The sequence below is a fragment of the Felis catus genome, chromosome B4 (assembly GCF_018350175.1).
Source record: "Felis catus isolate Fca126 chromosome B4, F.catus_Fca126_mat1.0, whole genome shotgun sequence".
NCBI lineage: Eukaryota > Metazoa > Chordata > Mammalia > Carnivora > Felidae > Felis > Felis catus.
Window position 1 is genome coordinate 75530485 of NC_058374.1, and position 13918 is coordinate 75544402.

At 47.2% G+C, this 13918-nt stretch overlaps 1 protein-coding gene across 1 annotated transcript; it reads left to right on the top strand.

The window, feature by feature from the left end:
* The first annotated feature begins 11617 nt into the window (after positions 1-11617).
* Positions 11618-12740, top strand: LOC101081231 (olfactory receptor 8S1-like). The gene has a single exon (XM_023257796.2). The coding sequence runs from the start codon at positions 11632-11634 to the stop codon at positions 12565-12567; it is 936 nt and encodes a 311-aa protein (XP_023113564.2). The 5' UTR covers positions 11618-11631; the 3' UTR covers positions 12568-12740.
* The last annotated feature ends 1178 nt before the right edge of the window (positions 12741-13918 follow it).

Sequence of the window (13918 nt, forward strand, 5' to 3'; positions counted from 1 at the left end):
CTGCTAATCCACCCTGTCCCTGCACAAACCCAAAATGAAACCCCCAGCGGGAATGGTCTTTCTGTGGGTCCTCACAAGCTTGGGGGCGGGAATTGGAGCTAAAATTGTCAAAGAGGGGAACCCACATCAGGTTTATACCTTGACTTGGCAAATCTACTCCCAGAGTGGGGAAGTTGTCTGGGAGGTCCAAGGTAACCATGCGCTTAATACTTGGTGGCCCCCACTTACCCCTGATTTTTGCCAGCTGGCAGCTGGATTAGACACTTGGGATATCCCAGCTAGAAGCCCCAAGAACCTGCAGTCCTACATGGGGGAAAGAATCCAGCAGATGACTGCCCATGGATGCAGTAGTCCCACTGCCAGATGTAGATTAGCCCAGGCAGAGTTCTATGTCTGTCCTCGAGACAATAGGGATAGGGCCACTGCCCACCGATGTGGGGGATATGAAGAATATTTCTGCTCGGCATGGGGCTGCGAAACTACTGGCGATGCCTACTGGCAACCTACCTCTTCCTGGGACTTAATCACCATTACAAGAGGTTACACCAAACCTGACCCCGATGGACACACTTGCTACTATAAAAAGGGCACGGAAGGGTATCATCATTGGATAAGTCCCCTGTCTCTACCTCTTAAGATTACCTTTACAGATTCAGGAAAACGGGCTCTCGGATGGCAGACGGGCTATACATGGGGACTCCGATGGTACCTACCGGGAAAAGATAGGGGGATTGTTCTAAAAATCAAATTAAAAATAGATACAATCACCCAAACCGTAGGTCCCAACCTAGTATTGGCCGATCAAAAAGCTCCGGTCCAGCTAGCCATCCCAGTCCAGCCACCAAGGGCCCCAACTCAGACACCGGGAATTAACCCTGTTAATTCCACTCTAAGCCCCAGTCTAGGATACCTGACTCCCCCCTCTCGACCGGGCACAGGAGATAGGCTCCTAAACCTTGTACAAGGGGTATACTTAACTCTCAACCTTACGGCCCCAAATCAAACTCAGGACTGTTGGCTCTGCCTAACGGCTAAACCCCCTTACTATCAGGGAGTTGCTATAATTGGGAACTTTACTAACCATACGAATGCCCCACTGAGATGTAGCACTACACCTCGACACGGCCTCACTTTAACTGAAGTCACCGGTCACGGCCTATGTATTGGGAAAATTCCACCCTCACACCAGAATCTCTGTAGTCAGACCATACCATCTGTCGGGCAGGGTCCCTATTATTTGACCGCTCCCAACGGAACGTACTGGGTCTGTAACACCGGACTCACGCCATGCATCTCGCTCCAGGTACTCAATAATACTGCCGACTATTGCATCCTAATTGAACTTTGGCCAAAAATCTTCTACCATGACTCAGAATATATTTATGGCCACTACGAACCCGGCGGCAGATTCCGGAGAGAACCAGTTTCCCTCACCGTAGCACTGCTCCTAGGGGGATTAACTATGGGAAGTTTAGCAGCTGGCATAGGGACAGGCACCGCAGCTCTCATAGAAACTAATCAGTTCAAGCAGTTACAAATCGCTATGCATTCTGACATACAGGCACTAGAAGAATCCATCTCGGCACTAGAAAGATCCCTAACCTCCCTCTCAGAAGTGGTTTTACAAAATCGGAGGGGACTTGACCTGTTGTTCTTACAAGAAGGCGGGTTATGTGCTGCCCTCAAAGAAGAGTGCTGCTTCTATGCTGATCACACAGGAATAGTGAGAGACAGCATGGCCAAGCTGAGGGAGAGACTCAAACAAAGACAAAAGCTGTTCGAATCTCAGCAAGGCTGGTTTGAGGGGTGGTATAACAAATCCCCCTGGTTTACCACTCTAGTCTCCTCCCTCATGGGCCCTTTAATACTCCTACTATTAATACTGATGTTCGGACCTTGCATCCTCAACCGCTTGGTACAATTCATAAGAGAAAGACTCTCTGTCATCCAGGCCTTGGTCCTAACTCAACAGTACCACCAACTAAGACAATTTGACGCAGAAAGGCCAGATACAATCGAATGAAAGGTTTCATTCGACGCCAAAAGAAAATGGGGGAATGAAAGACCCCTGCTTAGCTTAATAACACACCCCCACCCTATCTTCAGTTCCGTAACGCCTCACTTGCAGGGCTTGCACTTCCACCAGTTGACAAACAGGATATCTGCAGTTAGACATCCGTACCCTGGGAGAGCTGTACCCCCACCTTTCCCTACGCAAGACAGGAACAGGTTTTCACATAAATAACGATGACCGCTTTCATCTCGCTTCTGTAAACCTGCTTGCGCTCCCAAACCGGAGGTCCCCTGCCGCTTCGCACCCGGGCTCCAAGTTGCATCTGCCGAGAGAAACTCCATTTCCCAAGCTTTCCCAGGACGAAATTACCCCCAACCCTAACCACCACCGAGCAGAGAGCCTACCACCAGCCTGTATGCAAATGTAACTCAAAATGGTATAAAAGACCTGTAACCCCGTATATCGGGGCTCTCCCGCTTTCTAACACTGGGGAGCCCTGGTGCACCAGTAAAGACTCTCTGCCGAAATCGGAGTGCCGTGTGGTTCTTTGCGCCAACTCTCATTCCATAGGGCCTAGGAGCTTGGCTCCTAACACCTTCAGTCTCTCCCATCAGTAACCGATGAAGTTTGACAGTACTGATGAGCCTTTTCTTTCGCTGGTAATTTGATTTGGATCCTCTGGATGTCACTCCTGGATCTAAAGAAAACTTCACCTCGGTCTATTTGTCGTGTCCACTTCCTGACTACTTCTATAAATGATGTTATTCCCACAATTCTGACCTTGGGAAACTTCTCTTTCTATATACATTCTTTCCTGGCATTATTTTATTCACCTCTATGGTGAATAAAACTCATATGGTTTTGACCCTCTAATCTGAAGTCCAAGCTAATCTCCTGACCATTGAGCAACACATCCTACCACTCTACACACATTTAAAATGCAACATATACAAAATAGAGTACATTTATTCATACTTTTACATAATAAATGCTTATTAAAATACTTACTATGAACCAAGCACTCCATGAAATCTATCCTCCATTATGTCATCCCCATGCACTTTTTTCATTACTAAGTGTGAAACTCTCATAGTCCTTCTGTTTGTTGCATCTGACTGGTGGCATAAATTAAATTGTGAGTATCACAAAAACTTATTACGTGAAACTCATGCTTTGCCACCAACTGTCTCATCTGATACAAGTCACTTTCATTTTCTCATTTAAAATGAAAGGCTACAAAGAATACAAAAATACTAATGCTAGGGGTGTGTGGGTGGCTCAGTCGGTTAAGCATCCAACTTCAGCTCAGGTCATGATCTCACGGCTTGTCAGTTCGAACCCCGTGTGGGGCTCTGTGCTGACAGCTCAGAGCCCAGAGCCTGCTTCAGATTCTGTGTCTCACACTCTTTCAGCCTCTCTCTCTTTCTCCCTCTCTAAAATAAATAAACACTTGAAAAAATTTTAAATACTAACTCTAAGGAATACATGTGCCCTGATGTTTATAGCAGCATTATCTACAATAGCCAAATTACGGAAAGAGCCCAAGTGTCTATCGACTGATGAACAGATAAAGAAGAGGTTGGTGTATAGTATCATGGAATTTTACTCAGCCATAAAAAAGAATGAAAACTTGCCACTTGCAATGACATGGACGGAGCTAGAGAGTATCATGCTAGGTGAAATAAGTCAGAGAAAGACAAATACCATATGCTTTCACTCATATGTGGAATTTAAGAAACAACCATAGGGTGGGGGAAGAGAGAGACAAAGCAAGAAACAGACTCTCAACTATAGAGAACAAACTGGTGGTTATCAGAGGGGTGGGGTGGGGGGATGGGTGAAATAGGTGATGGGGATTAAGGAGTGCACTCGTTGTGATGAGCACCAGGTGTTGTACTGAAGTGCTGAATCACCGTATTAGACCCCTGAAACTAATATTACACGATATGTTAACTAACTGGAATTTAAATAAAAACTCAAAAATAAAATAAAGGGCCAAACCAGATCGAATGTTTTCAAACCTCTTTTAGCCCTGACTATATTCTTTTTTAAATCCTACATAAAAACATAAACTAATAAAAGTGATCAAAGTAGAGCTTCTTTGGATTAATGGGGGGCTCGAGAAGATGCAATGCCACTCACTTACGCCCCCCTTTTCCTTGTCTCCCAACACGGCTGAGCCAAACTGCTACCACTCCATCAGCTGGTCCACCTCTCACCCAATCACGTCAAGTCCTAAACTGCCTCTTACCTTATCTACCTTCATAGTTTACAGATGCCATGCCAGTCAAGGATCGACGCTTTCCGAACACCACAAAAATCATACTAAATTGGCCTTAATTACAAGGAGTACTATTTGCTCCCCAGAACTGAGTTTTTTTTGTTTTGGTTTGGGTTTTTTGCTGACATGCTGTCACATATTAAGCATTCAGTGAAGTCCGGATTTAACCTTGCTCAGAGGATGACATTTACTGGGGCCCGAGAGAGACAAAGGGCTACAGGCAGATGGCTGCAGGTGTGCTGGTCTCTGGCTGTCCTCCTGGCCACCCAGGAACACCAACTGGAATAGTCATCCATACCTTGCCCCACTCCGGCCCTAGAGCATTCCACACTCCTGCAACATGACGGCCAAGGCAGCCACTACTCAGAGGCCCTGGCACAGGGCCTTCTCCTCCAGGAAGCATGCCCTGAGTCCCTCCAAAGTTGACTATAGACAGGTACTGGAAGATGTGGTTAGACAGTTAGAAAATCAATAAATAAAAATAAACACAGGGGTGCCTGGGTGGCTCAGTCGGTTGAGCACCTGACTTCAGCTCAGGTCATGATCTCACAGTTCGTGAATTCGAGCCCTGCGTCAGACGCTCTGCTGAAAGCTCAGAGCCTGGAGCCTACTTGGGATGCTGTGTCTCCCTCTCTTTCTGCCCCTCCCCCTCTCATGCTTGCTCTCACTCTCTCTCTCTCTCTCTCAAAAATGAATAAACGTTAAAAAAAAAAAAAACAAATAAAAACAAACCAGTAACCACAAAGATGGGGGCCCCAAAGGAGACCATTCGTGCCCACTCACCAGCCTGGGCCCATTTATCATGTCTGCAGAATGACGCCTATGTGCCCCACCACTTGTGAATCCAGCCCAGCCATGACTGCTTCACATGACCAGCCTGGAGATGGGAGCAGAGAACTCAGGGTGGGCCGTCCAGACCTCCCCATCCCCCAGACACCCAGCATAACCGCTCACACAGGGGCACACGCACCCAGTGGTCAGGGAGCCCTGCCCTTCCAGTTCCTGGCCCTCACGATGCATTAGGGTGTTAAGGTTGCTGGGTCACAGGCACCACTCTGGGCAGGACCGCGGCTGCCCAGAATCAGGGACACGCGTGTGTCCATCTGTTCTGTCCTGTCTAGTTGCCCCCACAGGGCCCGTCCTCCCTGTCCCTTGGGGAGCACCCTCCAGGAGCACTGCCCACCCTGGAGAAGTGTTCGGAAGCCGCGTATGGGCATCTGGGAGCTGTACATGTAACATGTCTCATGTTAGTGAAAACCGACCTCTGTGCTCTGGAGCCGAGATATGTAAGGCGAAGACAGAGTTTGGGTGTGAAGAAGGAAGAGAGTTATTACTTTGCCAGGCGAAGGAAGCTGCTGCAGGCTCATGCCTCCAAGACTGCAAGCCCGCCCGGGAGTAAAGGGCTGAGGGGTTTCTACGAAAATACAGAATATGGCGGCTTCAATACAAATCCGGGACACGGAGCCAGCCACGTTCATCATGTCTTCTTCCAGCCATGGTCTCATGACTGGGGCTGGCACTGGCCGACCAGTCCCCTAAGTATACACTGAGGTCAGCGGGATGTCAACATGGATACTGAGCTCCTGGAACAAAGCATTCCACAGAAAAACAAGTGAAGGGGATGGGGAGGTTTCAAGAATGAGGAGGAGTTTAAAGTTTAAAGTCGAGCCTTGCTGAAACACTAGTGTGTCCATCTTAATTTCCACCCGTTGTTTCTGTGGCAATTTCGGTCATGCCACCCAGGAGCCAGGGGAGCCGTGTGGGCACAGAGCCAGTGGGGTGAGTAGGGCCCTCTCATCACCCATCTACCCCCTCCTGGCCCTGCCTGGGCCCATCTGTACACTGAGGCGAGCCAAGGGTCCACACGGATGGTCTGGCAGGAGGAGTACAGCCCCACAGGGACCACGGACTCCATGGCATCCTCCACCAATGGTGAAGGGTAACGTGCCCTCTGTGTTTGTTACTTATATGTGAGCCCCAATAAATGCTGATGACGCTTCTCTGCCTTAAATCAGAAATACAAAATTTTGACTGCAGACATTTCAAAAACCCTCTGTGGGACTTACTGAAAACAATTCATTACATACTCCAATTACTGTTCTTTAATAAACTCCTTTAAAAATTCAGTATGTGGGGGCGCCTGGGTGGCGCAGTCGGTTAAGCGTCCGACTTCAGCCAGGTCACGATCTCGCGGTCCTTGAGTTCGAGCCCCGCGTCGGGCTCTGGGCTGATGGCTCAGAGCCTGGAGCCTGTTTCCGATTCTGTGTCTCCCTCTCTCTCTGCCCCTCCCCCATTCATGCTCTGTCTCTCTCTGTCCCAAAAATAAATAAACGTTGAAAAAATAAATAAATAAAAATTAAAAAAAAATAAAAATAAAAATAAATAAAAATAAATAAAAATTCAGTATGTGCTTAAAATAGAAACACTAGAAACTTAGGGCTGAATAATACTCCCAAGGTGGACTTGTAGCCTTTCGTTTAACTATTATAACGGACGATCCTGTCGGAGGAATGAGGAAAACTGCAATGTCCACTGGAAATGAGTTGCAGTCCAGGCAGTAATGTGTCACAGCTCACCTCCCTCAACACTTTCTTTTTTTTTTTTTTTTTTAATTTTTTTTTTCAACGTTTATTTATTTTTGGGACAGCGAGAGACAGAGCATGAACGGGGGAGGGGCAGAGAGAGAGGGAGACACAGAATCGGAAACAGGCTCCAGGCTCTGAGCCATCAGCCCAGAGCCCGACGCGGGGCTCGAACTCACGGACCGCGAGATCGTGACCTGGCTGAAGTCGGACGCTTAACCGACTGCGCCACCCAGGCGCCCCTCCCTCAACACTTTCTACGGGCTTTCTCAGGCCAGTGATGCCATGGGGGAAATGTCCATTTTCCAGCAGTTTTTCTTCAAATCTCTTTCTTAGGCTCTTGTTTTTCAACACCCCCACTCCCACCCCAAGCCTAATAATAGTCTTTTCTAGGCTTTCAATAATTCCCTCAGCTCAGAAACTTGAAATCCTGCCCTGGAGAGAACCTCTGTGCCTCCTACTCAATTCACCTTTCTAGTTAAGTGCGAACCGCGGTTAGTGAGGCCCGAGCTCGGCTTCAGACTGGGACTTCAGGGAATACAGGGCAGCGGCCCAGCTTCCTCTGGGGGCCCGACCCAGCCCCGCGGCTCCCTAAGTACAGATGGCCTTCCGACTGGTTCTATTAGATTGTTCTTTCTTTAGGTGATGCTCTCAGAGAGTATTCAGGAGCACAGAGGAAATAAATGAACACCAGGCACGTTACTGCACCTGAGATCATGTGAGAAGAGATCCATGGAATGTGTGCCTGTTGTTCAGAGCAGGAGCTTCTTGAAAAAGAACCATCCCTGTCTTTCCATACAGCGGCCTGCATTGAAGAATGACCCCACTCTAGGTTAAGGTGTTCTGGAGAATAGTCCTGATTCTGTGATGTATCCAGTGCTTCCAGAGCTCGAGCCATTCTAATTTCCCTCACTCACTGACAGCAAAGAGAAAAGGCTCTATACTCTGCAAAGAGACGCTTGCGACGGGGGTTCTGTTCTCGGGACTTACCTACCAAGAGTCTGCTTGTGATCGGGAAGACAGAACATGTGGAGTTGCCTCCTCCAAGAAAAGCCAGGGGAATGGTAACATCTCGTCTGGTTTTCTGGTGGCCCCCCTGTTTTTCTGCCTGTAAAGTGCTGTGTATGTTTCAATTATGCTGCTTTTCCTCTCCCCCCCCTCCACCCCACGATCCCTTCCATCTGTCCTAAAGTCTGAGGTGTCTGCTCCACCCGTTCCTTGTCCCTAAGCCAGAAGGGGGAACATCTGACTCCTTGGCGGACCATCTCCCCAGCTGGGACTCTGATATCTCTGCTTCTCTGAATGACGCATCTGTACCAGCTGCCCTAGACACCTTCCCTCCCTCCCTGCTTCACACTAAGGAAGTGACACTTTAAAGTCTGGGCATAGGGGCGCCTGGGTGGCTCAGCTGGTTAAGCGTCCAACTTCAGCTCAGGTCATGATGTCCCGGCTTGTGAGTTCGAGCCCCATGTTGGGCTCTGTGCTGACAGCTCAGGACCTGGAGCCTGCTTCAGATTCGCCTCTCTCTCTCTCTCTCTTTCTCTCGCCCTTTCCCTGCTTGTGCTCTCTCAAAAATAAATAAATAAACTCTCTTAAAAATGTTTAAAAAAAAAAAAAAGTAAAGTCTAGGAATAAATCCCTCTCATGCTTCAGGACCCCAAAGGATTACAAAAAGCAAACACCTGGAATGAAATGAAGGTATCAGAGAGAAAGGTGGACTGTCAGGGGCACTTATTTTCCTGCTTGCTCAGCACAACAGTTAGAAGCACAGTAGGCTTTTTTCCTCCTTGTGGAAGTCCCCCTGCAACAGTTAACCTCTTGAGAGCCATAAACTCATAAACATACCCAATATCCTCTCTCATCTCTTTGTAAGAGAAATCGATCGAACAACCAGGTATCTGGTGGGTATGAGGCATCTGTGTTGGCAAAATGGCAACACAGGCGTTTATCCAAGACACTGCTGGAATCCTCCTTCTTCATCTCCCATCCCTCCATGACCAGCCCCCCCGTCCACTCCTGCCCACAATCCATGTTCTAACTCTGGTGTCCGTCTGCCACGTCTCAGGATGGAAGCTTCCCTTCCCAAGAGTAACTGCCGGTCTGCTTTACTTTTATGCTTCATTCATCTGGGATTAATTGTTCCTGGTCATGAAAGAAGTCTGAGGCATCAATCTGGGGTGCTGCTGAGGGATTGTGAAGGGGAGGGACATGCCTTTGTGACAACTTGAAATCACCCAAGAGAAGTCGCTGTTGCCTTCTTCCATAAAAAATGTGGGTGTCGGGCAGGACAGAAAAGGATTCTCCATAAATGCTAAGCTTCTTCAGATGAGAGAGCTTGACGCCCCAGCGGACATTGTAGCCAGGTCCCCCTTATGAGTGAAAGCGGAAGAAGGCAAGCGATTTCCAGGGTAGCCATATCCCTAAATATTTTGAAATACAGGAATCTTTGGGAAGATGGCTTCCACGTATCATTTTACTTTGCTTGTATGGATTCAAGATACAGTGTTCACTTTCTACAGTATCTACAATTCTATCCATGCAGGATCCTCAGAAGTAACTTCTCCAGTTATGCTTCACCACCCCTGGACGGAAGCTAGTGTCCTGCAGGCACACAGAGGTGAACGTTGCCCTCTCTGTCCTGGCACACAGGTAACCCAGACTTGGGTCTAAGATGGGGGGCTGATGGATTCGTTAACAGGATCAGAATTTAACCTTTTCATGATGCAAGTTAGCACCTGGTCATAAGATGGCTGCAAAGCTGAAAGGGTCAGAAGCAGGGCTCTCTGAATCAGTAAGATTAAACATTTCTGTGAAGACAAAAGCCCACTATGGGATCGGACTGTGGACTGACAGACAAAAACAGGCTAAATTAGCCTCAGAGGTCCAACTGAGGAAGGAATCTTCACATAGGATGTAGTCTGAGAAGCTAGGGTTCAAAATGATTCTTAGCATCACGATTAACATAAATTGCTCACCATCTGGTCCTCTTGGTTACACGGCTGATCCCTAGAGCAGGCGGATGCAAAAAACACTTAAAAGAAAATCGTAAGACTCTTCACTCTGACCCGCAAGGGGCAATAAAAGAATGATACACCCACAATAAATTACAAGCAGCCTCTTGCAATGGTGGCAACAATGCTGTGGATTCTACAAAAATGAGACCGCAGGAGGGGCTGCGGCGTGAGGCGGTGTGCTCTGGGGAGATAACAGCATCCTGGAAATTCAGCCGCGGTGGCCTCCACGCAGCGTGAGTGGGCAGCCTGGCGACGCTGGGGGGCAGCAATGTCAGCAGGACTTCTGCCGGGCGCTAGCGCTGCGGGGGCCGCTGGAGTCCGGGAGGAGACTGTGCTGAGGATAGTCCAGAGGTTTTTTTCTAAGGCACGCGGGAGATGACGTGGAGAGGCTTCCAAAATAATCGGACAGAAATCTGAGAGGTAATCAGAAGCTAACGGGCAGGTAAGAGCCAGAGAAATGCTGATTTGTGATTGTTGTTGTCAAGTTGTGATCCATATTCTCAAGGAGCTCACAGTCGGGAGGGGAAAACTGAGATCGCTAACCTGAGACAAGACACACAGTTCAGACTATGCCATATGGCACCTGACAGCAAGTGTCCCAGTGGTTTGAACAGAGAGCTGGGCAGTCAGGACAGGCTAGAAGCAAAAAGCAGGTTTATAGATGACACTGGAAGACCCAGGAGAGTCTGGGTCAGTGGGCTTAAGAGGAGAACATACGAAGAAGAACGTGAGCAAAGACACAGAAACAAATATACCTTTCTGGTGTCTGAAGCAGCCAAAATGGCCACAAGTTGAAGGGCAGATGAAGAAGAATTTGACGCATCTGAGTAAGAAAAGTGTTCCTTATCACTGTGCACTAAGCCTAGACATTGGGCTGATAATTAGAAAAAAAAATAATGTAATTCACTTCTACTTCTCCTATTTTTACTTCTATTTGTTGTCAACATGACATTACAAAATATCCCTTAATATCAGACTTCTCTCACGTAAACATGGGGATAAAATTCCTTGCCCCATAGCTAATAATTCCTTATCAAATCTTACGGAATTGCCTTGAAACAACTGAGATAGTGATTAAAAAAACGCTCTGTATTTAAAAAAGTCTTACTAAAGTTAAATGCTCTGTTCATAAAGTAGAGAGCAAGGACACATTATGACTCTCATGGTTCCAGGCACTTTTGCCTCCCTAGGCTCCTTTTCTTTCCATACAAAGAGATATTAAAATGTTGCAGTTATAAAGATGAATAGAATGCAGATTCTTCTGATCTTAAAAGAAATTTAAAATGTTTTCATCAGCCATGCAACAACTGTGGCCCTAGGCACTGGACCTACTGTGCCTAATGGATGTCAACTCTGGTAGGGAATCACTGGATGATTTTGAACCAAAAACTTGTGGTTGAGAGATTGAAGAAAGAAGGTTTAGAAAACCACTCAGATATGTGCTAGATTTTTGACGATTTCTAAAGTCTAAGAAGAATTGGTAGCATCTAAATACTATGAATGTGTAGGTGAACCAAAGATATTCATTGGTCCAGTGAAATCCCTAACGGAAGGGGCAGAAGATTCTCTGAAGTTCGCAAAGACTGTGACGTAGGATCGGTGATAACAAAACAGGATAAAAACTTTTCCTGAGATGCGGTAAGGGCAGCTTCGAGGGATGTATGGTGAGAGGGGTGATGACCTGAAGGAGACAGATCTCATCGCTATTTCTATTCTATTCCAGGGAAATCCCCTCCACAAATGGCCTGGAGGAACCACAGCATCATCACCGAGTTCATTCTCACGGGGCTGTCCGACGACCCCCACATCCAGGCTCTGCTCTTCGTGCTCTTCCTGGGGATTTACCTCCTGACCGTGATGGGGAATCTGATGCTGCTGCTGGTGATCAGGACCGACTCCCGCCTCCACACGCCCATGTACTTCTTCCTGAGTAACCTGTCCTTCCTGGACCTCTGCTTCTCTTCCGTCACTGTGCCCAAGCTACTGAAGGACCTTCTGTCTGAGAAGAAAACCATCTCAGTGGAGGGCTGCCTGGCTCAGGTGTTCTTCGTGTTTATCACCGCAGGGACTGAAGCCTTTCTGCTCTCGGTGATGGCCTATGACCGCTATGCCGCCATCTGCCACCCTCTGCTCTACGGCCAGGTGATGAGCAGCCAGCTCTGTGTGAGGCTGGTGCTGGCCTCATGGGGCCTGGCTTCCCTCAATTCAGTCATCATTGTGCTTTTGGCTATTAACCTGGACTTCTGTGAGGCCCAAACCATCCACCACTACACCTGTGAGCTGCCCTCCCTCTTCCCTCTGTCTTGCTCTGATATTTCCATCAATATTGACATCTTGATCTGCTCCACCTTACTGCACGGGCTGGGAACCTTCCTCCCAATCTTTTTCTCCTATGCCCGTATTGTCTCCACCATCCTGCACATCAGCTCCACCTCAGGCAGAAGCAAGGCCTTCTCCACCTGCTCCTCCCACCTCATCGCAGTGATCCTGTTCTTTGGCTCAGGTTTGATTCGCTATCTTATGCCCACCTCGGGTTCCTCCCTGGATTTGCTCTCCTCCTTACAGTACAGTGCAGTCACGCCCTTGCTGAATCCCCTCATCTACAGCCTAAAGAACGTAGAGGTGAAGGCGGCTGTGAGAAGGACAGTGGAGAAATACCTACACTGTTTTAGGTAGTGAACAAGGACGCAGAGTGCAGGAGAGAAATTTGTTTTGCCATCTGCTTGAACCTCAGGTAGAAGAACTCTGCGGTGCCTGGGTGGCTGGTTGGTTGGTTAAAGCCTCCGACTTTGGCTCAGGTCACAATCTCGCAGTTCACGAGTTCAAGCCCCACGTCAGGCTCTGTGCTGTCGGCACAGAGCCTGGGGCTCACTTTGCATTCTGTGTGCCCCAGCCCTTCCCTGACTCACATTCTGTTTCTCTCAAAAATAAATAAACATTAAAATTAAAAAAAGGGGGGGGGCACCTGGGTGGCGCAGTCGGTTAAGCGTCCGACTTCAGCCAGGTCACGATCTCGCGGTCCGTGAGTTCGAGCCCCGCGTCGGGCTCTGGGCTGATGGCTCAGAGCCTGGAGCCTGTTTCCGATTCTGTGTCTCCCTCTCTCTCTGCCCCTCCCCCGTTCATGCTCTGTCTCTCTCTGTCCCAAAAATAAATAAACGTTGAAAAAAAAAATTTAATAAAATCAAAAAAAAATTTTTTTTTGAAAGGAAAATTCTAGACCACTAACTTGAAGGGAGCCCTGTACCATCCTCTCCCTGGCTCTCCCAACAACAAAAAGTAAAATACATGAAATTATATCTAGTTTATCTCTGTGGCTTATAAAGGTCTGTTTTTTCTTCTGCTCCTTTATACCATAGCACCACTTCCTTCATAGAGCTCATGATTCGATGTTGTGTCTCCTGAATTAATCAGTAATGTACTTTATCTTGTCACCCTTATTATTTTTTGTCCTACTGATCTACCTTGTTAAAGATTTATCCATTTTATTGCCCTCTGTAATATTTAGACAATCTTTACTTCCCCTTTATAATTTTAAGCTCATCTTAAGTCTGTGTTTATGAAGCTCAACTTTATTTTTTTTTAATATGAAATTTATTGTCAGATTGGTTTCCATACAACACCCAGTGCTCACCCCAAAAGGTGCCCTCCTCAATACCCATTGAAGTTCGACTTTAAAAAAAAATGTCGACACCTCCCACGAAAGATTACAAATTTATTTTACTTTAACAATCTTCCTCTTCCCTCTGCCCCTTCAATATCCTTCCCCAGTTTTTGTTTTTGTTTCATTTTGTTTTTGTTTTCACCCTTTGGGGATTTTCTGTCCGTGGATATTATCAACAAGTTATTATCTTTATACTGGGTGCTGTTGAAATCAATTAAATTCTAGATTTTAATCATAATCTATATTTAAGCTTCATTCTATGTTTAAATTTATTTAATATTCACTGGCATCCCTTTCACAGCACATTCCCCCATTTTACTTCCCCTTTGGCACATCAGAGCATAATGGTTAGGGGCTTTGGGAGCT